Below are 27820 nucleotides of genomic sequence, written 5' to 3'. Positions count from 1 at the left end.
GCGGTCGGCACTGCTAAGTGGTGGTGACTTGACTGCGAGCTCGTGTTTCCTCGGCTGAGTCACACGCTCCGCCTCGTGGGGCGGTGGACGCAGTCTCATGCTACGTGGCCACGCCACAGCCAGGTATAAACCTAAACCCGTCGGAAAATCTCACGTACCGCAGCCTGGTGCCCACCTTTACTGGGTACTTCTGGCCTCAGCTGCTTGCCTGTATCACCTGTAAAAGCAACAAACAACCCCCTCTCCTGTCCCAGAGCCGTGGTGAAAACACGTTAATTAATAACACACTCGGACAACTGCAGTCACGGTCAGCACAGGAAACCGCCCAGGAAAATTAATCATTCTGGCTTTTGAGCAGGGTTGAACTAGTATTCCGTAAAGAAGGCCTGGACCTATCCACCAAATGGTAAAGAGGAAAAACAACATAAGATAAAACACAGCTTATTGGGTAAGATGATAGCTTTTTTGTGCCCTGAGCAAACCAGAAAAAACACTGCACAGGCTAATATAATTAAAGACAGCATCATTATGTATAAGTAGGGAGAATCACAAGAGCTCGCTCTCATTTTTTACATCAATACTTCCAAAGCTCTTCTTGTGGCGTATCTTCAGAGAGATGCAAGGGAGCTCCTCAAACAAGTAGTGGCTATAGCAACAGCACATACTCTAAAAAAAATCCACTGACATATTTAGAAAACTCCTAGCTTTATCATCCCCCTTCCTTTATTGCTAATTCAAGCCTTTCATTCACACATTGTTGAGTGCACTTAGCCTATTTTCTACTGTTATCAAACATATGTAAAAGATTTCTAGAGTACCAGTCAGCATAGCATTTCATCATCCATCACTGTCCTCTGCTTAGGTATCAAAACTGGAGGCTGGAGAAAAAGCAGCAGAAAGCAGCAGAAAAAGTGGGTATGTTTAAACTAGAAACCCCACGCTAGACTGTTACAAACTGGCCATCCTAGGGAGGTTTGAACATAGTATATTTGAATTTGCAGTGCAATGAACAGTGTAAGTATCTCCTACACAAGCCTGGAACCTGCAGAACAGGAGCAAAAAGAGGCAAATCAACAGTCTACAGGAGTTTAACAACAAAGTTTTCTAACCAGATCCTTCCTCGTTCTGTCTTGTTAACTTTGTAGTATTAGATACAGAAGAAACTAGAAAAATACACAGAAGAAAAGTCCATTGAGGCTTACAGAAACCACTCTCTGAGGTCAGAAAAGCCCCCACACTGACATCATTAGAGACTGGGAGAGTACAAAGGGTGATAGTGTTTTACCTGCCCTTTCCTTACTCTCACATAAGCATCTGCTATCAGAAAGCAGACGCTGGGCACCGTGGACCTTTGTTCTGATCCAGTATCAGATCCAGTTCTTACATAGATGCTGCCACTTCATCCAGGGGATAGGTGTGGCCCTGCAGTACTGCAGGAAACTTCCAGAAAATGCCAAGATGCTTCTGACAGTGGGTCCGTACAGATAATGATTGCGTCTGAGAGGCAGGATTGAACCAGTCTTGTGGAATGGTGCTAGGGCAAAGTCAATGCTCTGAGCGCACAGTGTGCACAGCCCCCTTCCCAGCACGGGGAGCAACAGCACCTTAAAGCTGCCTGGGATGCACTCCAGCCTGCACTGCACTGCGCTGTTAAACAGTGGCGAGGCTCCGCATTAAAGGAAGCAAAAATGGGATTCCTAGGTAGAATTAACTCTTTGCCCTTAGCGCCTTGGGGATGACATACTACACAGCAAAATCTCAGTACCCGTGCAGTGATTACAGGTGTGTTATGCCTGTGAGAGGGGTATTACCCATTTTGGCCAGCAGAGAATAGACAGTACAGCTTGTGTGCATCTGAATTGACTCTAATGAAGTTAGGTTTTCAGGTGAGTTTAAATAGCTGGACAAGGCTGGGACAGCAAGGAAGAAAGAGGATTTCAGGAGCTCCTGGCCTGCTGTGATGAGCCAAATTCCACGCACGACTGCTTGCTGCATAGAGAATAGCGCTGAGTACGGCACATAACTCATGACGTCTCAGTGATAGGATGTACTTTTTCTAATTAAATTCCCTTTCCCACAGGACTTCCCTCCATGTCAAAATTTAAACTGCAGGCAGCATGGCTACAGAGAAGGGCTTTGTTTTGTTTTTTAAATAACTGCATTTTTTTTCCTTTTTACCAAAAGGGCAATAAGGCTCCAGTAGTATATGCCCAGGTTTGTAGGGACTGCCAAGACCTGGAAGCAGCTGTGGAGCCAGCTGCCAGGTGTGCTGTTGCTCCTGTGCAGCCAGCTCAGCTGGGAAGCGGGGGGACAGCGGCTGCCACTCTCGCAGGCAGTCGCTCATCCTTCCCTCCACAAATCCCCTGGGGTTGGAGCATCCAGCAGACATACACGAGATGCTCATCCACAGAGCTTCTCAAGGCAAGAGCTGTGCCATCAACCAGCCCAGTTTCCCTTCTGATCTATTACTTTATAATCTTATGTGCAGTCACTTTCAAGTTTACTCTAAAGAGAACAATCATTATGGTCAAGATAAAACTGAGCGCTAGTGAAACAGCACCGCACACACAAATGCACATCGAGCAAATAGTGCAGCGTCTCTCAGCCCCTGCCTCCCAAAGTCACACGCAAAGCTGTTTTGAGGCTCTGCTTGCAACTCTTAATTACATTCAGGGTAGCCAGCAAAAAACAGTTTTCAGCATCTCATTCGGACTGGCTGCCCTGTGATCAGGACTGGTGGAAAGCAGAGGCCAGAAAGGAAGGGAATGCATCCAGACCTTTCCTCCTGGCTGAAGGAGTGCTCTGCCCACACACTATCATCTCAGAATAGACCTGACTGCAATACTGTAGCAAGCACAGAGGCCACATAATGACACCGTACAGGATGGGTACAGAGGAGAGGAAAAGTATATTTAGCAACCCATTTCCTGCTGACTGTTCCCCTCCCACGAGAGCCAAATACCTAAAACAAACATTGTGGGCAAATAAACTGCCCTTCAAAGCAGACAAGAAATTTTGCAGAAACACATAGGTAGGAACAGCTGTCTGGATGTCTCTGTGCAGGTCCGGTCAGAGCAGGATGCTCTTGTTGAGTTTTGAATATCATCAAGGACGGAGATCTCACAGCCTCTCTGTGCCCTCGTTCCAGTGTTTCACCACCCTCTTGGTAGAGCTTTTTTGTTTCTTTACACTGAGTCAGAACTTCCCATGTTCCAGTCTGTCCCCATTGCCTCCTGTCCTGTCCCTGTGCACCTCTGAGAAGAACCTGGCTCCATCTTCTCTACAGTCTCCCATTGCTGGTGTAGACAGCAATAAGGCCTCCCCTTAACTTCTTCTTAAGACTGAACAAACTCAGTTCTCTCAGCCTTTCCTCCTAAGTCCTGTGCTCCATTTCCTAACAAACGCCAATGGCTGGAAGTACAGAAGCATCACAAAATAGTGAAACAAGCAAAAAGTGAGTTAGGAGGGGTTAAAGAAGATGGAACTGAGCACAGAAAATTGGTGATAGGAACCATCCTGACAGGCACTGTGTGATCACCTTCCAGGGTGACAGTGGTCTTAGGACCGTAATTCATCATTAGGCTGGATGCAGTCTGGAAGAACATGCCATCAGGAGACAGATGTCTATGATGGGCAAGACACCAGCACACTCTGTCCCTGCAAATTGCTATTACTAGATTTGAGAAAAATGCACTGCAAGGAGCCAGGAAGAGCATTTGGAGGGAGCTCAGGGAGCTTCTGGACAGGCGTCGGGGTGAGACCAGTCAGAGCAGTAGTGCTGGGCTGACTGGTCCAGCTGCCAGAGACACACACAGCTCCCCAAGTGTGACAGCAGGAGGGAAGGTGGGAATCCACGGCCAGGGCTTCAGTACCCAGAACTGGCCCAGCCCACACTCTGCCTCGCACCACCACAGGAGAAAGCGACTGCAAATGCAGACTCCTGAATCTCCAGGCGACTCAGTAGATCATCACACAAAATCTGCCAAGAAAGGCAAACTCAGCTCAGCAGTGGAGAGCACAGCACAGGGGAAGCATGTCCTGGCTGGAGCCAGAGGTGGCAGCAGCATTCTCCAGCCTAGTCGAGTCCCCTTTCTCAACAACCGAGACTCTCCTGCGGCAAAATAAATCCGGAGGCTGAGAGTGGAGCAGCAAGGAAGAGGGAGCCCAGCAGAGAAGGGAGCAGCACTCTCGACAGCTATCCTACCTACCTTGGGCCCCAGACCAGCCGGTGCAGCTCCTTTACCAGCATTACACGATGATATTTCAGTTCCCTCCCATTAGGCGCCCCAGGTTCAACGCGCCTGTGCGCCGAGACTCCCCGGGCCAGCAAGGCATCACAGAACGCTTCAGTGAGAAAGGACAGTAAAGAGTTAGGAAAAGCTCTCTTACAGCCTGGGGCAACAGGCACCTTTGGCATAACAGGAAGATGGAGCAGATGATTTCTCCTGTGGTCTCCTGGGCCGACACAGACCATCAGCGCTCCCACTGATCAAGTGTCAACAACTGAGCTTGAACTGGATGTAAGCAGGGAGGAGAGCTCTCCTGTGCCTTTCCCTCGCACAGTCCTCACTGTAAGGGCAAGATTGCTGGCACTGCTTCTTCACCCCTTCTCATTCTGGAAAAACATTAGAGGAAAAATAGGTTGCCAAAACAAGACACTACTTGGAGCCCAGAGGGAAAGGAATAGGGAGGGATTCCTGCTTGGGAAATCCCAGAACAGAAGCTGAGTGGACAATAGAAACTGTCCCCATGACACAGGGCTTTCTTGCTCCTTGACTACACTGACTACCCACTTGCCAGTGGTCCACTGAAACCCTAACAACTGGCCCATAAAACTGAGCTAAGGAAATCTGCAGGCTGGGAAGCAGCTAACAGAGAAGAAGACATGTACAGAAATACCCTGCAGGGCTGATATTAGAAAACTGGTTCCTGGGTGCATCCCAAGTCTCCTGTGTGACCCTGAACAGATCACCTCCACGCCTTAGTTTCCGCTTCTGTACAGAGGAGGGGTCAAGAAAGGAGGTGTCACGTTTACTGCTTATGAGAATTGACTCCTTGGTGTCTAAGGCACTTTGAGATCCTTGGATATGAAGAAAAACCGTGAAAAGAGCAAACACTGTGGAGAGAACACCAAGCAGAGAGAAGAGCCAACACACACACATGCGCTCAGACCTGTCACCGCCACCTCAACACGTAGCTGCTCCCACCCACTGACTCCACACAGCACTTCAGGTCCACGGTGTTTATAACACAGGTAGTACAGACAAGGCAATCTTTCTACTGATAGAGCCAGAGAAGAGAAAGATACCAGACATGTCATTCAGGGTATTTCTGAACAGTGTTCCCAAAGGATCTCAGGATGAACTTGCTTCCACTAGGAAGGATCATTTGTTTGCTCTTGGAAAGGCCACCCAAATACTGGGCAATACAGATTTTAGGCCAGAAAAACCACAGATGGGATAGGCTGTGATTTGCAAAGCCATCTGGTTTCAGCAGCTCTGTTTGTTGTGAGGCTGTACGCTCCTTCGTCTCACCCTGATTCAGGGATCTTAGTCCTTCTTGCCCTAGGCTGACCAGTGATGTAGAAGGACAAGATAATATGGAGCTATTCCCTTCAGTGCCTTCTAGCCATCAGTGGCTTCCAAGAAGTCCTTTGCCCAAGGAAGGGAAGAACAAGTGGAAATGAAAGCCACTCTCTCTCATATCCATCTACCTCGCCACAAGAGCTTTGGTCTTTTTCACTGTGATAATTTTCACCCCCAGCAGCAGGCCCCAGCCACACAGTGGCCCTACACATCATCACTCAGTTGTTTGGATGTAAACAGGGACAGCCAGCATGGTGCAGGGGCCGTCCGAGGCAGTCTGCAACTCTGCTAGTGCCAAATTGGACGCAATGCTGCTGGGCTGCCCGGGAACAACAAGGTCCGATTCAGCAGCTCCTGACCCCCCCACCACGATGGACAGGACGGCGTCCGACTCCTGGAACTGTTCTTTGTTCGGGCCGCCCTCCCGGGAGCTTTCCCCAGCGGCACTGTCCTTCAGCTCTGCCAGGGCCAGCTGGTTGGGGAGGGAAAGGCCCGCCTTGCGCCCCCGCGCCACCCGCTTCTTCTGGGGCTTCCTGAGCTGCAGGTCTTTGTCCTTGGGTGAGCCCAGCCGGCACTTGTGGTCCTTCATGTACTTGTGGCGCGTGAAGCCTTTGCTGCAGGTGGGGCAGCGGTACTTGTAGTTGCCGGTGTGTGAGCGCTGATGTTCCATCATGTGGGCTCGTCGGCTGAAGGACTTGTTACAGTACTGGCACTTGTGGATCTTCATCCCTGCACAGAGCATTGGAGGAGAGAAAGCGCCGTTAAAGAACCCTGCGTCAAAACGCAGATATTCAGACAAATCTGCACCACACCAAGGGAGGCCATGGCAGCTCTAGCTCCTCTTCCAAGCATCCTAACACATACCCTCTCTCCCTCTCCTACCCTGCAGCTTGAAACAGCCACCTCCTTGCCCAAGCAGCCACTTGCTTTTTTGGTTTGCTAATTAAAACAACCAATCAACCCTCCCACCCCAACCCACCCCTGCCATGGTCTAAGAAGACACTGTGCCAGGCAATCAGAAAAGTCGGTGCTGCTACACCCTGAATGTCAGGGTTCAGGAAGGGTTACAACATTAGTCCTTGCCTCCAAATAAGAGGTTTAAAATATTAGCAGAAAAAAGTGTCAGGTGATTGTGGTGAAAAGACAGAACAGTCTTAAACTCTGGTTCTTTTTCTTTTCAAGTGTATTTGGTAAATAATAAAAAAAAAAGTTTCACTTTTTTTCTCCCAAGTATGGGAACATTCTGGTGTTGGAAACACAACAACCACTGCACTGTCAGCACAGTTCCATCCGATCTCCCATTCCAAAGCTTTGCACATGACAGGCACAAGAAAAGACACAGTTTTACCCCAACAGACAAAAACCACAGAGTTCCCTAGGGCCCAGGAAGAAATGGTTTGTCTTTATTAGGAGCAGGAGCATCGTGTTTGGAACATAGAGAGAAGGGAGTTGAATCCCAAGAGCTCTCCGCTTGAATAGAAGATATTATCAGTGAGGAGTGGACAGATCACTGTGGTCATTCATTTGATAGTGAACACTGAATAATCCAGCACTGCCTCAGAGTCTCACCCCGCAGGCCCTGCCTACAGATTTATATTGCTTTAGGAAAGAGCCAAAAGCTTAGACACAGCTGTAAAACACAAGCTCACATAATCAGGCCTGCAACAACAGAAATAAAAAAATATAAAGCTAATAAACGGTATTAAGAATTTAGGCTTACGTATGGGAAACATTGTACCATATGCTGTGGAAAATCTCCCATAAAACTACACAGTAGCTGTGTTAGCTGAGGGGTGGGTGGAGGTACACCGTGGGGAAACCATCTGCAGGGAACATCTTGCGCTTCTGGGGGGTCACAAAGCGGAAGCACTTTCACCATTTGCCACCTCCTGTTTCTCTGGATTACTCCTTCTGTAACATGCTCCCCCAGTGTCAAAGCGAGTCCCAACAACTTCTACCTTCCCAACTACTGGCAGCAAGGGCAGAGGCCAGCTGCACTTACCTGAATGGGACAGTATGTGAGCTTTCAGCTTGTCAGGCCTGTTAAACTCCTTATTGCAGCCTGTGTGGCTTCTGGAAGAATAACAAACACCGGTGAGCAGCATGAATCAGCTGGGGATTGATGCACAGAGATGCTCAGCCATAAAGAGATTCACAGCCCTTCTCCTTAGCAGCCCCCAGGTGGATCCTCAGGTGGACTCACAGCAGGAGCCACACTATTCCAGCCCTTCTGGAAGGGGCAAGGAATAAACAGACTGCTACAGGGACGCATGTGACTTCCACTAGGCTACACCTCGCCCTTGTCTCACCATGAATGCTCCTAAAAGCAGCAGGTTCAAGATCCCAGCTGGAGGCAGAAATATTCTGGAGGGAGCTGCAAGTTGGTTGGAGCAGGGAGAAGTCAGTCAGTCTTGGCTGTCTCAGAGGACTCATGACTGTCCCACAGACTTGGGAGGATGCACCTCCTAAACCTGACTCTCTTTGGCTTGTGCATTAGCTCCCACATTGCCAAGTGCTTTTTGAGACCTGACAGTTGGGAAGATCACTTCATTCAGCATTTTGTGCTCAGATAATATTCCTTCCTTTCCCCAGTGCTCCCCAAGTGCAATCCCCAAAGCCTCCCTCACAGGCAGGCATTATTTTACACAGGTTGATGAACTGAGGTGAAATGATGTGGCCCTGCAGGAAGTCAATAACAGGAACTGGGACTTTTAGGTTCCCAGTTCAACAGCACCCAGCATTACTGCCTCCCCAAGAAGCAGTGGGTTGGCAAATGCAATACACGTACTCTAGGAGACCTACAAGAGACGTTCCTTCCCTCCCAAATCCCTTCGTGACCCATTAAGACATAGCACCATGCTGGAGACACACTACGTACGAGAAGGGACATTTATACTTCTTGAAAGGCTCGTGAATCAGCATATGCCGCTTGAGTTTATCCTTCCGATTGAAGGCTGCATCACACACTGAGCACTTAAAGGGCTTCTCTCCTGTGTAAGAAACCAAGAGACCAAGAGTCAGGGAGAGCTCAGTGACACAGGGCTGCTCTCATCATGTACAGGATTCACTCTGGCAGAAGAGCCAGTCTTTGCTTCTCTATAAGCTCTCCCAGGTTTCCCTAGCCTGCCTGATGGATGCATGGAGGGATGGCTACAATCCCCATCGCACGCTGCTCCTCCTCCCCAGGGCCAGCTTCCTTAGCTTCTGCAACCCTGGGCAGCAGGGAAGCCAGCTCCATGTCCCGCTCCTACCTGGTGCGGTACTGGGCATGAGGCTGATCCAAAACCATATATTATTACAGATGACTCATGCAGTTGACTCTGTCTTTCTAGTTATTAGGAAAATAGCCAGGGCATTACTGGGTGCAGCAAGGACTATGACGTGGAGACACTGAGCAGTAGGCACAGGCCAGTTTGGATCCAGCAAGGCCAACAGTGCACTAGAACTGGTAAAGTCTCTTGGGCTTAAGTCAAATTATCCAGAGCCACCCAGGTGTCACCTCTGCACTGTACTCCCAGAATTTCTGGGTCCAGCCTGGGTGGCTCCACTACACTAATGTGCATGGGCCCAGCATCACCCCCAAAAGGCAACCCGCTTCCAGCCCAGAGCAGAGCGTGGCAGCTGTACGGCTGCACTTCCGTGGCACTGTGCCTGGGATAACAAGCCCTGACAGTCCCAAGCTGGCTCTGTGTCTGCGATCTGGACAAGGTGCCCAAGGTTACAGCTCAGCTGAAACGGGATCACCAGAGAGCTGGGAAGAGGCAGGTCCTGATCACTGAGCTGTGATCCTGAAACTTCTGTCCCTGGAGGGCTGCCAGCGGGCAGGGAAGGTGTTCCAGCACCAGTGGCGCCCATACCCGAGTGGATGTGGGCGTGCAGCTTGAGGTAGTGCTCCCGGCGAAAGAACTTCTTGCAGATCTGGCACTTGAATTTGCTGCCCCCGCCGTGCGTGGGGATGTGTCGGCGCAGATACCTCTCACAGGGGAACACCTGTTAACACACAAGAACAAGGCTAAGAGCCAGCATCACGCAAGGGATATCACTGAGCCTGCATGGTCAAGGGAGGTGTAGCCTATATAAAAAGCCAATGAAGCCCATGGTGACTGCTTTCTTGGAAAAGAAGCACTGAGGAAATCTTCAGTTTTGTGTAAGGAAAATACAGATACATCTTTTTTTTTAAAAGAAAACAAACTTCTTATCCTTAAGAAACACAAGCCAAAACCTTGCTGCTAAATTTTAATAACACCATGGAAGTACTGAGGACCAGCACCCCAGACGGACACTCTGTCGGAGCCATCAGTAGCACAGGCTGGGCAAGGAACCCCAGTCGTTACTAACTTCCCACAGTGCTAAATTTATTGTGCACTTCCCAGTCATCTGTTACCAAAGGCTCCCAATGCAGGCGTACTCTCATTCATGGTCTTTATAAAGTCAGTGTGAATGGCTCCTTTGGCTAACGGGGACACTGAAAATACCCAAGCTAAGTGAATGCCTAAAGAGATCGCTGCAAGCACGCATCGGGGGGAGCACAGGAGAGCCAGGAGGTCTGGTACCCAGGGCTGTGCTCTCACAGCATCTCCAGAAGTCAGCAATATTAGTAAGAACACAAACAGAAGTAAAAAACACTGCTGCAGATAATGGGCTCTCAAAGCCCTATTGCTGCTGCTGCTCGAAGTCCCACCCAGGCCCAAAAGGGCATCTGTCACCTGGTGGGGGGAGTGGAGAAAAGACAGGTAAAGAAAGATGGGTTACTAACCATGGCAGGAGTGCGTTTCCCCTTCCTGAGCTACCTCAGTACAGAGTGGTCACTCCTTTGAGATTGTCCCTGCCCCCACTGCAGGATTTTCATTTCCTTGGCTATAAACAGAGGAGCAAGGGTCCAAATTTTAGTCTGGATTTCAAAGAATAATTTATTAGAATTCAAACCCCACAAAATTCTGCCCCTCAAACCCCCTTGGGGTTCATGCTGAAGAGAGTATTTCCAGCCAAAACCTACCCGGGCATCATTCCAGTCCCAGTCACATCACTCAGACAGATTTCTCTTTTCCAAGGACACAGAGCATTCATCCAAAAGAGGGGAAAATGGGGAGACCCAGAGACTTCTACTGTGGTGGGAGTTGAGGAGAGCAACGTGGGTGTCCAGGCTCTCCCAGGACTTCCCAGACGCAACCCTTCCAGCCACAGGTAGCCAGGCATGGTGGGTCAAAGCCCTTGAGACGCGTGGCACCGACGCTACCCTAACACCTCCCCAAAACCTGCCTCACTTTTCCTGGCACGCCTGCTTCTAAGAAACAAGGATGGCAGCCCAGGGTGTAAAGTCCTGTGCTGTCAAAGACCCGAGCCAGCACCACACTGAGTGTGTCAAGGGTGCAAGGGAGTTCGGCTCTTTGCACAGCACAAGCCCAATGCAACACATGGGCACACAGAGGGCTGACAGGGAGAAAGGTCCTCTTGCAAATCCTGTGCACCAAACGGGGCCCGGGAGAAAAGCCAGCACTGTGGGGAGGAACGTACTCTGCACGAGAGAGGCAAGAGAGCCGGAGGCCAGGGTGCAATCACCTCCGTCTCTCTGAAAAGCACCTCATGAGCCTGCCAGTCCGTACTGAGGTAGGAAGGGAGAGGAAAGGGAGTCAAGGGTTCCCATCCCCCTCAGAGCCCTAACTGCATGGCCAGGATCGGCTCTGGCAGCAGGCACCCACCCACCTTCTGGCAATGAGGGCAGGGAAAGTTGTGCGTTGCTGTCTGCAGATGGTGCTCCAGGGCTTCCGGGGTGGAGTACTTATTTACACACTTCACACATCTGAATGCGGAGAGAAAGGACAGAGCCTGTGAACGAGGCTACCGCCGGCAAACCCCACACCGCAGGCAAACCCCACGCTGGGCTGCACACACCCACTCACCAGCCACCTTCCAGGTTGATTTTTGGCAGGGATGGTTTGGTACGGACGATACCAACATCGAGACGTTCTGAAACCTCCACAACCCACATGGCCAGATCACACTCACACTCAGCTTCCTTTGCAAAGGGGAGGTGCTGGAAAACTGGGTGGAGAAGCCTTGAAATTGCTAGTCCTCTGCCACACTAACTCCTCACATTATTGGCATGAGAGCACCCAGGTACCCAAGCACATATTTCATGGTTTCCTCATGAAAACAAGCCCTAAGTAAAGACTTCACCTTACTTAAAACATCTCTTCCCACCTTCACTGCCAGAAGATAACTGCTCCCAGTGAAGAAGTTCTTGGGTGACTGCACAGCACAATGGAAGTGTTACCCATGGTTGGGGCAGCCACAAGGCAATGTTCTCCCATGTGGAGTTTCCAGTATCTAATAAAGTTTGAGCTCACATTGCTGCCTCTCCCGCACCACCAAGGCCCTCCTCCACCTGCTCACTTATTCTCATAAATCTTGGCAGTATTTCTGAGACCTCCGCCAAATCTGACCGATCAAGGGCAATGGGTACATGCATCGTCAATGATGAACACACAGGCACTCACACGGTGTATCTGTTGTGAAACCTCTTTTCCTTTGGAGATCAGACTAAAACCTCCTCAAACATAAGAAGGGTTCTGATCTCAAAAAGGATCACTGCTAGCAAGCTGTAGGATGAAGCTCCCCAGCACAAGAATAACTAGAAATTATGGCCCAACTAAGAAGTAGCAGATACTTATTCCGTGAGGCTCCTAAGTGACTTCCAGTATCTACTGGACCTCTTACTCTTCCTGTATGTACCTACATGCACTTCAACTGTTCCCAAGTGCTGTTCATGAAACATTCTGACATTTCCCCTCTGCATTAATAGAAAGGCTTTCCCAGGCAACGGTCCCCTTTGCAGCAAGAGAAAAGGAGAAATAAGTCTTTTACCTGGGCACAGCTTTTACAGCCCTCACTTCCTTCACTACAGGTGATTAGAGAATCACAGAAGACGGGCTGGGAAGGGGCTCCCCTAGGTCTCTCACCCAGCCCAAGGCAGGCTCAGCTGTGCCCATCTCACTCTTGGCCCCTGACAGAGGATCTGCAGTGATGGGATCTTCCCATGCAACCAATACCAGTATTTCACTGTCTTTCCGAAAGATTCCTTGCTGGAATTTCATGTGACTCCGCTCCCTGTCCTGTCTGCCACTCACATGGAGATCACCTTTTGCTTTTGCTCTCTTCAGGACACTGTTAGCACCTCAAACCAGCTCACATTCCAGGAGTCAAGAGTGAATTATAACGGGTCATGCTCTCATAGCATCCTAAACCTCAGGTCCAGGTTCTGCGTACAAAGTGCTCGGCCCTGCAGCCTGGTGGAGGGACCCTCCCATTGCCACTCGGGTGCCCAAGGGAACCGCGGCTGCTGAACACACAGCCCCCTCCCCCCTCTAGGGTCCTGACAGCTCTCAGCCAAACACGCTCGGCACGCACTCGCTCCTACAAGCCTCGTAAGCACCAATTGCTACTGTACTTGTACACGGCCACATCCTTCTTGGGGCTGTGCTGGGGCAGCAGGCTGTGGGAGTACTGGTGGACACCCAGCTCATACAGGGAGGGGAAGTCCTTGCTGCAGAGGTGGCAGCGATAACTCAGCTCTTCCTGGTGGCTCTTGATGTGCTCAAGGAAGGACTCCAGCTTCTGGAAGGTCTGAGCGCAGCTTTTCACCACACACTTGTACACCTGGGGGAAGACGGGAGAGTGACTGGAGCAGCACGCCATGGAAACCAACAGGGCAAATCCTCTGCCAACAGACAGTGAGGCCTTCCAGTTCGGAAACTGTTGCCACTGGGTCTACTTTCAGAGCGCGACCCCTGTCCCTTTGTCCCCTGTGTTGGGGAGTGGCTGAGCTGATGTTATGAACGAAGCAGCACCACGGTTCCCAGAGCGCCCCATCGTGCCAATGGGTCCGCCACAAGGCCGCTGGCACTCAGGAAGGGGCACAGCAATGAAACCCTGCCCTGCACTGCAGCAGGACAACGTGGTGGTAAAACATCCCCTTCCTCTGCTGCCTGCCCCAAAGGAAGGACAACTCTAGGTCAAGGCAACAGCAGAACCTCCTGGAAGTGAAACAGGAATTAGGACAAACTCCACTCGCACTGCACAGCACCCATCGGGCTGTTATCCAAGGCCCACTTTGCCCACAGGAGGCCCCCACGGGGCACAGCTAATCCCACGCAACTAGACTCCTTCCCTGACTCACACAGCTGCTTCAGCTGCTGGTCAACAGCTGCAGAGGACGTGCAAATTCAGCACAGCCCCCCAGGTAGGACTTGCTCCCTTTCCAGTATGATCACTGGGATGAGACCAGGCCCACAAGCAAACATAGCTCCAGAAGTTGAGTCCCACTAGCCCTCGCTTCTCCCGCCTCTCAGGGTTGGGTTGAACCTGCTCAACTTCCATGTGACATTTGTTCTACAAACGCAGAACATCAGGGCATTTCCTCTGAGGACAGCGAGTGAGATGGAGAAAGGGGTGTTGCTCTGAGCACCTGAAATCACCCAAGCAGGTGAGATCACAACACCCTAGCGGTGACTGTCCCACGACCTGAGAGCTGCCACCTACACTGAAGACTTTGGACTTTGCTTCTTTCCTTTTCCTCTAGCTGCCCGAACCTGCTTGGCTGATTTCTCCCAGGGAGCTCCACAGAGCAGAGGCAGCGGAGCTTTTCAAAACCGCCCAGACCACATACCTGCGACCCAGCAATGCAGTGAGCCACAGTGCAGGGGGAGCGCAGGCAGCTTTAGAGAGCGAGCAGTGCGCTGGGGACAGATATTGGGCGCCGGGGGACAGGACGAAGCCTGTCTCAGTCTCACCACTGACACAAGGCACCCTCCGTCCCCACCCACCTGCTCGTTCTTGTGCTGCGTCATGTGTGATTTGAGCTGGAAGTAGGTGTTGAATTTGTTGGGGCAGAACTGGCACTGGTAAGAGCTATCGATCAAGACAACCTGCTTGGCTTCCAGTTTGCCCGTCTCGCTCTCCTCCATGGGGACCATGTCTTGGGGTGGTTGCACAGGGTTCCTTGAGGGCTGAGTCAAACCTGAAGAACAGGGAGAGACAAAGTCAAAGACTGCAATCAGGCAGCTCTGAAAGCTGCTCTGCATTGCCAAGACACCCCAGGCCTGGCTCTGGTTCCAGGCTCTTCCTTTCTTTCAAAGGCAGATTCTTTAGATCAGATGAATCTCATTCCCCAACTTTCCTGTCTACAGATTATCAAGGGCTTTGATTTCTGTGTCTTCCTCTCCTTGACCCGTTCTCTTTACCATAGTGCTTCCAAAGAAATAAACATGCCCCGTGGAGCAGTCAGCATGGCAGGCCCCCTTCAGGGAACCGGAGCCAGATTCACACCCCATCTCAGGCAGGAGATGGGAGGTAAGATCCAGGTAACACACAGAGTCCAGCAGCAGCCCTGAGGTCTGCAGAGAGCAGCTCCAGTAGGACCTTGTCCTAGACACGACATTGCCACGCTGTGTTGTTCCCTCCCCTCTTACTTGGGACTGAGGCAACCAGCAGAAAGGTTATCCACACCACTGCCTGCCAGCAAGGAGCTCTTCTCTGCCTCAAGCATTTCCAGTTGGCCGGGGGGGGCAGACCCACCCCAGGCATGACTTCAGTGCTGCAAACAGGCCAGAGCACTGGACTATGTTAAATCAGCAGCTTGTCCAGCCACTAGATCAGAGCTGCCAAGTGTGGCTCGCACACTGCCAAGGCTGCATCCCCAGGGAGTGAGGAAGGGGAAGATGCCTCCTCCTGTTCCCATACATGATCTGTCACAGAGTTCGGGGCCACTGTCTCACCAGCACCTGGACCCACCATTGCAATGGGTACCCATGGGCTGCAGCTGCCAGCAGGACTCAAGCAAATGAGACAGACACCCAGTGCACTTGTCTAATGTGTGCTGCTAACCCCCAAGGGGGGGATGCAAACATCAACTGCACACACAGCTCCTTTCTCCCCTCTCTCCCTGTTAGGGACGAGGAGATGCAGGAACATGCAGACTCTCCACATCACTGCTTTGCCTCTAACATGCGCCGTCCCCAGGCAGCAAACCTGCGTTCTCCTCATCCTCCGGCTGGTTGGGGTTCAAGGCCATGACCTGCACCGTGATGGAGTTGCGGGAGATGGTGCACCCCAGCCCTGGAGGCCACACTTTATGGGTCTGCATATGCTTCTTCACGTTGGACTTCTGGGCAAAGGCTCGGCCACATACAATGCACTGGAACGGCTTCTCACCTGTGTGACTAAAGGCAGGAGGCACCACGTCAGCAGTCCCCAGGCGTGGACCATGGCAGCAAGGCTGCTGCGAGTCTGCACTGAGCACTCGCTGCTTGGCAGAGCAGCTCCTGTATCTGCCAAACAAGGGCTTTGAGACCTGATTAACCAGAGCAAGTGGATTGCGAGAGGCCTGGAGAGATAAGCCTGCGACATAGACAAAATGTTCTCAGTCGGGGATGACAAGGGATCAAAGGAAGAAATGGGAGAGGAGAAAGAGCTCTGCCGCAACATAGGACATCACCTTCAGGGCTTCCACACTGACCTCTGGGACCCCATTGCTTGTTCCTGTCATCCTTCTCTTCCCTGTCACTCCTCTCTTGCTCACATGTAGCTTTTAGCTTGGAATCCCCCAATCTCCCTGAATTTGCTCTCCCCCTTTTGCAGCAGAAATATCTTTCTACCCTGCTTTTCTGCTGTGGGAGAGAAAGCTGGCTCTGACACCCAGTGCACACCATGTGAAGAGTCCAGGATGGGAAAGGGAGCAAAACCACCACTTGCTCCTTCTCACCTGCCTCAAGTTCTGCAGTCTTTGATGGGGCAGATACTGAAAATTTCAACTGCCACCTGGCAAAGGCCTAGGTCTTATAAGAGCTCCCCACCTAGACACTAAGCTTGGCTTATGGTTTGGTAATACCAGCCCCCATGAAGCCACTAAGACTGCAGCTTGCTGGGGTGGGAAAGAAGAGCAAGGGCAGAGGGAAGCAGTGGAGGTGACGCTGCTCCAGCAGTTGGGTGACAAGAGGTTTGACTTTCAAGGTCTCATCAATGAGGAAAGAAGTCTCCAATCCCAGCCCATAATCACCAAGAAGGTTACACCGACAATGCAGCTTTCACCCCAACCGCTAAGCTACTCCCTGGGAGAGGTATACTGGAGGGAGGGGAGTAAAGGATCACCTCCCAGCACGGTATGTATTTTGGGTGACGAGACAAACGTGAGGCCTATGGGACTCAGTCTTGCTCCGTGGGGCTATGCCCGATCTGCCCCAGCCATTCGGCTGTGTCCACGCTGGTGGCACCGTTACCTTCTGATGTGCTGCTGCAGGTCAAAGTTCTTGGTAAAGGCCTTGTCGCAGTAAGTGCATTTCAGCTTGGGGGACTTTGGTTTCCCTGGAAGCAGAAGAGCGCACACAGGAATGAGATCACGTGGCACAGTCCCGTCCCCCCCTGCTCTGCACTATCACCCCGAGACATATCTATCCAGGACAAAGAATAAAGTGCTCATGAAGGGGTAAGATCCGACTGGCCAGAGAAGGGAGTGGTTTAGGCTACATTTAATGTAGCCTGAGCTAAGTCTAGAAGCAGAAGCACTGAGGAGAAAAGTGAAGGGGCAGGACACCCTCTGTGGTTATTAAACACTCAGGGGATCCTTCCAGCTGTGCTACAAAGCAGCTGCTTTAAAAGTATGTTGGGCATTAGAAACAGGTATGGGATTAATGAGAGGAGGGGCCCCAGTTCTGTCTCTCTCCTATGACCACACCAAGGTCAGCCATCAGCTGGAGCACATGCACATTTCTCCCACTTGGAAGATCAGTCAGTCACATCTTCCGTCTACTACGATGGGGTATAAACCAATGGAAACAGCAGAACTGCGGGCTGCTCTAGCAAATTTTGGACTGAGAGCTGCAGCCTGCGTGATCGTTCACACCTCTGCAGATTATGCTAAAGCCTAGTATAGGTATTGCTGTATCTCCACAGATCCAACCTTCCCGGTGAGAAAAGCCACATGGCTTTCCTCCACCATAGGCTTGGTCTATGGTCACTTGGCCACATGTGTGTTGTTGGTCACATAAGCAACAGGCAGGCTCTGCCAGTGGAGGGTCTGATGCTCATCCTTCCTGTAATTGGACATGCTCCTGTCCTGCCTTACCTGGGGACAGGCGCGTTTTGTTCGCAGGCAGGATACACACTGGAACACGTGGTAGGGTCTGGTCTGCTGAGCCCTTGGGAAGAGCGTTAAGGGCCAGGCCACATCCAGCCCATGGGCCTTGCAGCTGGGCATTCTTGCTTAGCTTAACATGGACCAAGCCCTATCACTTTATTTGCAGGATCTCCCCTTTTTCAAGTGTGATCCAATAAGTATATAGCTGCAGAGATTTAGCAGAAGTCTGCCCCATGCAGTAGCACATTGACAGTCATTTCATGTGTGTCCAGAGATAACGGACAAGAAGCAAGTCCACACCTCTGCCTGCTCTCGATAGCCTTGGGCATGGTGTCATGTTCCTCCTCTAGAGCAGTGTGCACAGCCAGTGCCACCCAACAGGCTGGAGAGCCTGCAGCTCAACTGTGCACTACAGGACAAGCCCAGAGGCCTACGGGCTAGAGCATGGCAACAGCCATAAGGACACCTACCTTCATGCAGCCCACTCTCGGTTTTGGAGCGCCTACTTTTGGCAGCGGAGGCAGAATCAAAGCCAACCACATTGCCTCCTCCTGCACTGGTCAAAGGTGTGGGAGTGCTGGTACTCTTGGATTTGAATCCCTGCTTCCCAGGGCTGTACACAGGAGGAGAGGGATACACAGGATTTTCCACACACTGGCTCGGTACCTGGAAGAGTGCAATTATCAGTGGAAAAACAGATTTGCTGCACAGTGTCATACTGTGCCAAGTACAGCGCCTATTACTCTACATCTCCAGCAACACTTGCCAGAGCAGGATATTAGTTCGGCTGAGTTTTCTGCCTCCTGCCAAACTGGATCGAACTTCTGGTTCATCTGATCCGGCAACGTGTCTTTAACTAAACCTGATCCCAGGCACTGCATGAAATGCTTTGCTGATCACCACCAAGTATCCAGGATTTGTTACGTCAGGAACAGGACAACAGAGAAACTCTCTTAAGGAGCTCCTACTCCCACATCTAGGTCCTACACCTAGAACCGGTTCTCATCCCTCCAGAGCAGGTTACCAGAACAATCACCACTGATCCTGGGGATTCAAACCACTCCTGCAGGCAGGAATCTCCAGGCCCTGCTGCCTACCGAGAAGGACTGCAGAAGGGAAGGAGGCGCAAGAAAACTCCAGATAGCAGAGCACAGCCATTTACACTGCCACTATTATTAGGAAAGAACAGGGGGTGATGCTTAGAGAAAAACAGAGACATCAGTCTGGAGTGGCATGGTTTGAGGTCTTTTTCGTTACCCACCCTGATAAATTAACACAGAGCAGTAAGTATTCAATGCCATCATCCATTTGTGAACACCTGCACTTCCAGATCAGATGCCAACTACAAAGATAAGGCTGGCCAACCTCTATCACACCCAGTAGTTTCCAGTCCAGTCCCAATAACAAGACAGGTGCTGCTGCCATGCTGGGAGGCAGACACGCTGGGTACAGAGTGATAGGAAACCTCTTCCCTTCCCAATGTGAATGGCAATGTTAACGTGGTGGCTATGAACAGCTGACGACACGCAAAGCCACTCACGCCCATGTCTCTCTCAAGGAGAAGCCGAGTTTTGCTCCCCACTTAAGCCTGCAATGTGCAGCACTGTGCTCTGCACCCCCTCTGGGACAGCTCCCTCACCTCACCTCGCTCTCACTTCCAACACTTGCAGGTATCCCTCGACCACAGCAGAGCAAGCTCACGCATTCAGGGCTTCCAATCCCTCGTCAGCCAAGTCCGCCTGTCCTCTTAATTGTTTTTTCCTGTTCTCAGAATCCTCTTCCTCTTGCTGGCATCTTTCTGATCAGTCCTAACCAATGTTTGTAAAATAACCTACCACATCTTCCCAGACTCTAATCCTGCATTTCTAGTCCAGGCGAGTCCCAGATGGCACCACTCCATTGCTATTTAGAAGAGGCCCAGGAGGTCACAGCCCCCACGGACTTGGCCTTACCTCTATGGGCGGATAGGGCTGCATCCCCAGCGTCTGAATCTCCACCGTGCTGTTTGCTGCCATCGGAGCAGGCGTGCTGTACACTTCGACCACGCTGCCGCCCCCGGTGCTGGGCTGCCCCGGAGCCCCCAGACTCGGCGGGGGAGGTGGCGGCGGCTGAGGAGGGGGTGGCGGAGGAGGTGGCGGTGGTGGGGGGGGCTGGGAGAGATAGCCAGCCCCAGCGTGCATACTCAAGCTGCTCTGAAAACAGAACAAGGAGAGACAGACGCGCAAGGCATTGAAAATGCGGCACTGGTCTAGCAAGGCCGAGGTGGAGGTGCTGCACCCTCACACCCACGCTCCCCGTCGGGATTCAGAATGGCACCTGCAGCAACAGTGACAACGTCATCACACAGCGCTCCACTGTCCAGCTGCCAGGTTGGAGCAGGTTGTGCTGGTTTGCAGAAGGTTGGCTTGATCTGTCAGTAGACATTGTCTCCAAGCATTCAAGTCCCACTGCTTTTTTGCTTTGTTTTTATAGCTTCTAACCTTTCTGGTTATTAAGAACTTTTTCAGAGCATGGAGAGCGTATCTAGCCCAGCAGTGGCCTGACCAGGCCTGGGGAGATCCTACACCAACCATCCCAAGAGGAGATCCATGGGGCAAACTGATGAGGGCTCCAGAAACCAACCATTATTGGAGAGGCAAAAAAAAGCTGGAGAGACCATATTACAAAGGTCTGAGCATCCAGCAACAAGGACACCAGGAGGGAGCAGACCCTGGAGTTATCCTGTCAGCATCTATCAGGCCTCCCTGAGCCTGGCTGTCACACTGGGAAGGTGCCCAGGACTCAGCATCAAAGCAGATTTCTTGAGTCTGATCCCACACAATGGGAGTCCCCGGGGCACACGCATGTCCCTTACCTGCGCCGGGGGCTGCACCGCCGGCATCGGCTGGTCCAAGGAGGTAAAAGCAGACATGGCCGACATCAGCACCTCATCGCTAACTAAGATGTTCCCCTGCACAAGGGTCTGAATCAAAGGAGATGGAGGAACTGTGATGTATGTAGATATTTGCTGAAAGAAAAAAAATTGTTGCATTGTTGATCAGCAAAAGGACAAAATAATAAACTAAGAAAAACAATGACATTGTGCTTTTTACTGAACCTCTGAGTCTCTGCTTTCACAGCCTCTAGTGAGCAGACGAGCTAAGGTAATTATCTACTGCTTCCTACCGCGTCCCCTGCTAGCTGTAACAGTAAGTGAGCTCTGGAAATGTTCTTCACAGAAGGAGGTATAAAGGCTTCTGATGGTTCAGGGAAGTGGCCGCTGGCTCAAATGGTTGGTTATTAAACAAGCTTTGCAGAACAAACTGGTTGCAGACAATTTCAGGTTTTTACTGGATGCTTTCCCTGCTAGGAAAGGCGGGGGACTGAAGGACGCTGCTCTGGCTACAGATGGTGAACGTCAGGCTTGTCTCTTCAGATCGGAGAGGGACTATAGGAGGGGAGGTTGGGCTGTCCCCATGTTGTTGGTAGAAATGACCAGTGTTTGCAAACCCAGACAGCACCGTCCACCAGCACTAAGTTAACTTAAAAAAAAACAAAAAACATTGGTTTGAAGCACTTCAGAAGCCACCATGATTGCAGGCACAGGATGCGTCATGCATATGGGAACTGCTGCACAGACTCACTCCTGAGAAGTCTGCTGGGGAGGAGAGTTCCCAGAGAACATCCCCCTCAGGCACGTCGCACCACACCACGTGGGGTTATCTGCAGGAGACTGCGCAGTGGGAGGCAGGGGTGAGGGTGCCACAACCACAGCCCTCCTCTTCTGCTCACAAGCCAGATGGCAGTCCAGGGAAGAGCGAGACCCACTCCATCCCGAGCAATGCACAGCACGGGCAGGCCTGCCAGGCCAGCTGTGACACTGGTGCTCTTGGGTGGAACCCAAGTCTGGCTGTAGCACAGACATGATAAGAAACTTCTCCTGGCCTGAGGAAAAGGGGCTGGACACTCATGCTGAAGGACACCTTACAGCAGAGGACCAGGCAGATTTAAGATGAGGTCAAAATCCAACACGACCACAGCTGAGCCTCCTAGAAGAGAGGTCAGTCATGAGGTATCACTGGATCTGTAAGCATTATGCAGAGGTTCTCCCACTCCCAAAACAACGGCAACAGAGCCACGGAGACTGCCGGCTCGCAGCACGGTACCTGCCGGCTGGCGCTCGGAGCCTGCTGCACCGATGTGATGGATGGGGTGTACACGCTGTTGGTGGCCAGGGAAACGGTGGAGAGGGAAGGGGCGTTTCCCTGGCACTGCTCTCTCTTGTGGGTCATGAACGCAGGCAATGAGTTGAACTGCTTCTTACACTTCCCACACAGGAACACATCTTCATCATCTGCAATTAGAGAACCAGATCACCATTCCGGCCTCCAGCTCCCTTTCTTTTGCATCCCCCAGTGCTACACCAAATAACAACCAGAAGAGGCAGGAGAACAGACACCTTCTGGATCTCTAGGACATCATCATCAGGAGAGAATAAGCTGCAAGGGTAAAACTGTCCCTCCACCCCAAACCCCAGCTCTCTCTAAAGCCAACTGATGGGAATATGCCTGTCTCAGCCCTGCACCCATATACAAAACTGACAGTCTCCCTGTGACAAGCTGAATCCCGCAGGCTGTCCTCTCATCCCGAAGACATGAATATCCAACCCAGCCCTGCTCCTGCACCACCTTCTGCTTTTAGTTAAGTTGCTTCTTCCAAAGCATCATGATTATTCTGGCTGATGCAGATTTTATTACTCAAGTTGCACAGAGGAAGAGGAGTAATTTGCATCATGGCACAGAGTCAGTGGCAAAATCAGGGCACAGCTTGCTCCTCAAACCTCCCCCCCACAGGAAGACTGATGGTCTTCAGTGCCTCTGCTTGATATTAGTGGCAGAAAGAAGACAACTCAGCTACCATGTTCTAGATTAAATCTGCAGCACTAGCAACCCAAACAGGCACATGCCGCTTTTCATTTGAGACAGCTGGACTCAGACCTTTTGGGAAAAAGTACCCTGTGGCTCACAAGGCTGTGACTGCTGTCTGATTCCTGGCACAGCCTCAGGCAGGACTGTGTCAGGGATGCAGATTGTAACTCCTCCAGGAGCACAGCTCAGAACGTGGTCACCAGGAGAGGTTTTTTCAATAATGGGATGAAGTGGGAACTCACTGTCCAAATCAATCTGATAGATGGGCTGGCCTCTTCCACGCAAGGGGAAAAAGAGCAGGAAGAGAAAACACACTCTCACAAGGAAGGGCTCAGAGTATCAATCCCCTGAACAGGCTCTGGGGTCTTCTGCCAGCAAAACTGTCAGCCTCACTTGCAGTTGCAATCTCTGATAGGTGAGAGACCCAGAGGGTAGTTCTGCACCTACTCAGCAAGTCCTGGTCCAGCACTGGCTGGACTACATTTACCAGCTCTGGGGGAGTCAGCTCCAAAGACAGGCACCAGCTGTAACATCCTGAATGCCTAAGGTGGGGTGATGTGGGGTCGTGTTTTCATGTGCACGTAAACCACCAGTTCCCGTATTCATTCACGCAGATTCACTCAACGACTGGGCTAGCAGTACACCGCCAGAGGATAAGGGACTGCTCATTACATAAAAAATATAAACAGTAGCAAGTACTAGCGAAACACAAACAGTAACAAGCACCAGCGGCAGGGAGGATGCTGTTCCCTCCTTTCACGCCCTTATCGAAGTGCCCAGGGCAGCCTATTGCCAAGACCAACTTCAAAAGCATCTTTCTGCTCACCTGGGCGCTTGCACAGACCCATTCCTCCTGCTCCACCTAGCCCAGCTGATGGGTCACAAGGCTCGTAGCAGTGTCCTGTACATACAGTCTGCATCACTGCTCTGCCCGACTGTCACGGGGAGCATGCTGCAAGAGACCACTGCCCCTCTTCTTTCTCTCCCAGTGCTAAAGAGACTCACCCATGGACTGGATGGTGGCGGATGAGTTGACATTTTGAGCGGATGGATCGGTTACCCCTCCTTGGCCATCCAGTAAGGACTGCACAGCCAGCACCGTCTGATTATCCATGCCTGCAAGGGAGACACAAGCGGGGAGGGTGAAGCGAGCGCACGCCGAATGCAGAGGGGCCGTGCTCACCGAGTGCGTCGCGCCAGGAGGCCACTCGCTGGCTGCCCCGGCCTGCTCCGCTCCTCCCGCGGAGCCGCTGCCGCCCCCACACCCCCTCCACTCTGCAGCATTCGCTGTCTTACTGCAGAAACGCTCCTGCCCGTTTCTATTGACACAAGGGGAGGAAAGGGAAGAGGAGCAAGGGAATCTGACAGCGTAAAGAGCGCTTGGCTTTAGGCGCTTGCTGCAGAGAGGACGGATGTTTGCAAACTGCAGGTACGAAAAGAGCTAAGAAGTGGCTATTTAGGATGTCGCGGCCCAGCCAGGGTAACGGCCTGGATGGACCTCCCTGGGGGGGCAGCGTGAGACAAAACCCCTCGTGGGCAGCAGCGTTGTGTCAGCCCACAACCGAGCTTTGCTCCGAGGCAGGAGCATTCGAAATGCCTCCCCGTTTCCAAAAGCAGGGCTCCCGGATCCGACATCCACAGGCCGGTGAACAACGGGAGGATTTAGTTATAGCATTTAGAAGTAACTTGCAAGCGTGGGCTCCCGGGAAGGGTGCTGGGGGGACCCGTTCAGACACCGGCTGCCCCCCGGGACATGCAGGAGAGCTGGACGGCGGCTCCCTCCCCTCCCGGCCGCGCTCCCCGCCGCGCCGCAGGCGCCTCTCATGCAAGAGCTGTCGGTCGCTCGCTCTCATTTCCATCTCCCTCGGGACTACATGAAAGCACACGCACCCAGACAGATTTGTTGTCAGAATCAGCTCACTTGCTTTGGCACAAATATTTTTCACTACAGCTAAAATGTTATAAAATATTCCGGATAAATACAGGAGACGGGGACTGCTCATCTAGGGAGCCCACCTGGCCAGCGGCACACAGCCCGTGGATCAGGCCCAAAGCAATTTCTTTCTTGCTTTGGAAACCAGAGGTAAAGAAATGCAGAACAACCTGATTATGAAAAAAAAACGGCAAAAGCCTCTCTAGCAATTCATTCGAGATCTTTGCAGAACAAGACTGTGCATCTCTTATTAACGCCAAACTCAGAATTACGTGCCACGCTACCGAGAAGACATAGAGGTCTACTCGTTTGCAAACAGTGCAGGTGAGCACAGATCCCGAGGAGAGAGCAGGGAGCAAGCAGCACCAGGAAGGACAGCGAAACGTCGTGACAGGTCACAGCAGAGAGGAACAGAAGAGCAGAAGCAGCAGCCCCATCTTCCCACTACAGCTTCGCCTGTATTCAGGCTACAAAAGAGAGCAAGAAAAATGCCGCAGCTTATAGAAACCTCGATGCCTGCAAGGTGCAAGTTTTTAAATTTCTCCTGCACACGGGGATGTGCCTTCCCCAAAGGGGAGCACACAGCAAAATGTGGTGGATTTCTCATTTCTCCTGTATCTCCAGCGTGAAGCAGACAGCAGGAAGACTCCACGAACACCCTTTCCATCAAGCATCCACCGAGGAAAGGTCACAAACGCTGCGAGTCCCCGGCGAGGGAGCCGCCAGAGCGCGGTTCTGCGGCTGCCGGGGAGAGGCGGGCGCCCGCTCCACGCTCCATGCCGGCCTCACCGCCGCGCGCGGGAAGGCAAACCGCCCCGCGGCACAGCCGAGCGCCATGTCCCGCTGCCGGCCCCTTCACCCGCGCAAAGGGCTGCAGCCGCTGCCGCAGCACAGGCCCAACGGCCGACCCCGCAGGCGCACTCCTCGGCCGACCTGCTCATCCCCGCTAAAGCCCTACTTTGAAATCGTCCTCCTTACTCACAAATATTCCCCTGGTCATCTGCAAACGCAATACCGCAGGCTCCGGTTAGCGCGCCCCAGCCGGAGCACGAAAGGGAGGAGCCCTTCCCAGTGGTCGCAGGGAAGCAAACAAGCTGGATGCAACAGAAAGCCGGGAATCAAAAACGCGGTCGTAATAATCTGCGGTCATAATTAAAACCACTGCACATGAAAACGCTGAAGCCTTCCCGCTGTTCCCACCAAGAATGCCACACGTGCACTAGACAACCGCGTTCCTTCCCGGCAAGCTGCCAGATCTTTAGAGCAAAAAAGCCACGTTACAGCCTCAACCCTGCCAACTGGAAGAGGCTTGAGGAGCGACCAAGAGCAGCGGCAGACAGGTAACACAGCAACAGCGACGCTAACGCTGTGTGTAGCGGCCCACGACAACAGAAATATATTGCTCTTTATCCGCTTGACATTTCGCACAAGCGGCTACCAAACCTGCCCATGGAGTCACTGCAGTTTCACAAGTTAAATGCACAATTACACATTTAATACGGAGGGAAATCAGTAAGTTTGGGGTTTAGTAACCAATGAATTAAAGCGAATACAGGTACTTGACACCATTCAAGGCCATGCATGGACTCGGTGAGAAAGCTTTGGAGCAGTCTGCACTGATTAGAGCCTGCTCGAGCCCCTGTACGACGTTCTTCATAGTCATGAAACCTAAAAGAAAAGCCAATGCTTCTCTCCTTACTGGCAGCACGTTTTCCCCAGAACCTGACGAAAACACAGAGTTCTCGGAAAACAAGGATAAAAGTGCGAGACTACTGATTCGGGATATTTTGTTTCCTTCTCACGTTTCTCTCAGTTTGGACAGTGAAACAAGACTGCTCCATTTCACCCAAGTTTTACGTTCCCTCGTGCGCCGAGGTTCATGGCCGAGGCCGCTCTTTTGCCACCAGGTGTCCAGTGACAGGCGTGAAGATACACCCCTGCCCCGGCGTGCACCGAGGACACGACCACGTCCGCAGCACTGCAGGCTGAGGCCGAGACACCCCCACCTCGAAAACGAATCAATTAAGAAAACAAAACAAAAGAAACAAAATCAGCCACGAAAAGCTGCCCTTTTTTGTGGGCTTAAGAAAAAAAGTGGGTTTTTTTCCAATTGGCCAAAACGCTTTGCTCTCCTGACCCCCATGAGGAAACGCACACCGTGAGGAGCCGATTGCGAGGAGGAAACAGGGGACCTGGTTACGCACAAAGTGCTGCCAAATGCATGAAGCAACCTGACAAAATCGAGAGAAATAATTCCCCCTTGCTCATCTTCCCGCTGCCCTGGTCTCGGGGCTACTTGCAAAGCAGAGAGGGGCGGATTGAGACACAAGGTCCTTCGGGCAGGGGCAAAGCAGGGGGACAGCGGAGTTAACCACAGGCTCAGAGCGGGGAGCAAAGGAAATGGAGACACAGGCGGAGGGCGGCACCAGCACGAGCAACCGGAGCCGAGCGCGGCCTCGCAGAGCTCCCCTGGCGCGTCCCCTGACATCGCCCGCACCCCACGCTCCCGCGTCCCCCAGCATCCCCCGGCATCGCCCCATGCTCCCGCATCCCCCAGTGTTGCCCGCGCCCCACGCTCCCACGGCCCCCGGTGTTGCCCCACGCTCCCGCATCCCCCAGCAACATCCGCACCCCATGCTCCCACGACCCCACATCACCCCACACCCAAAGCTCCCACATCCCCCAGCATTGCTCCATGCTCCCACGTCCCCCAGCGTCACCCACACCCCACATCACCCCACACCCCATGCTCCCACATCCCCCAGCATTGCCCCATGCTCCCATGTCCCCCAGCGTCACCCACACCCCACGCTCCCGCATCCCCCAGTGTCACCCTACGCTCCCACATCCTCCACGCTCCCACCTCCCCCAGTGTCACCCGCACCCCACGTCACCCCACACCCACTGCTCCCGCATCCCCCAGTGTCACCCGCACCCCACGTCACCCCACACCTAATGCTCTCACATCCCCCAGTGTCACCCGCACCCCACGTCACCCCACACCCAATGCTCCCACGTCCCCCAGTGTCGCCCACCCCCCATGCTCCCACGGGTGCCCCAGCGAACTGGCACCGGGACAGGGAGCGACCGGGGTGCCCAGGCGCGGGGGTGTCCTGGAGCGCCAGGGACCCGGCGCAGCGATGGGGGCACAGGGCTGCCGCCGCGCCGCGGGCACGGGGGACGGGGAGCCCCGCGGCGCCGGGACAGCAGGGCCGGGGAGCCCCGGAGCAGCAGGGCCGGGAGTACTGGGAGCCCCCGGGGCGCC

The 27820-nt window shown here is 52.5% G+C and overlaps 1 protein-coding gene across 2 annotated transcripts; it reads right to left on the bottom strand.

The window, feature by feature from the left end:
• Positions 1–5227: 5227 nt before the first annotated feature.
• Positions 5228–23742, bottom strand: ZNF341 (zinc finger protein 341). 2 transcript variants are annotated; one of them, XM_026091689.1, is made up of 15 exons: positions 23628–23742; positions 23449–23523; positions 21861–22048; positions 20570–20722; positions 19668–19907; positions 18186–18381; positions 16859–16943; positions 15612–15802; positions 14408–14601; positions 13033–13241; positions 11289–11385; positions 9443–9575; positions 8464–8575; positions 7588–7658; positions 5228–6314 (listed from the first exon to the last, which is right to left on the bottom strand). In XM_026091689.1, exons 1-15 carry the CDS (start codon positions 23734–23736, stop codon positions 5800–5802), a joined length of 2568 nt encoding a protein of 855 aa, XP_025947474.1. In that variant the 5' UTR covers positions 23737–23742; the 3' UTR covers positions 5228–5799. The 2 variants fall into 2 exon arrangements, with proteins under 2 accessions (XP_025947474.1, XP_025947475.1); XM_026091690.1 differs by lacking the exon at positions 23449–23523.
• Positions 23743–27820: the final 4078 nt, after the last annotated feature.

The sequence above is a fragment of the Apteryx rowi genome, unplaced genomic scaffold (genome assembly GCF_003343035.1).
Source record: "Apteryx rowi isolate R43461 unplaced genomic scaffold, aptRow1 scaffold_916, whole genome shotgun sequence".
In the NCBI taxonomy this organism is placed as follows: domain Eukaryota; kingdom Metazoa; phylum Chordata; class Aves; order Apterygiformes; family Apterygidae; genus Apteryx; species Apteryx rowi.
This window is presented reverse-complemented; position numbering and strand designations above follow the sequence as displayed.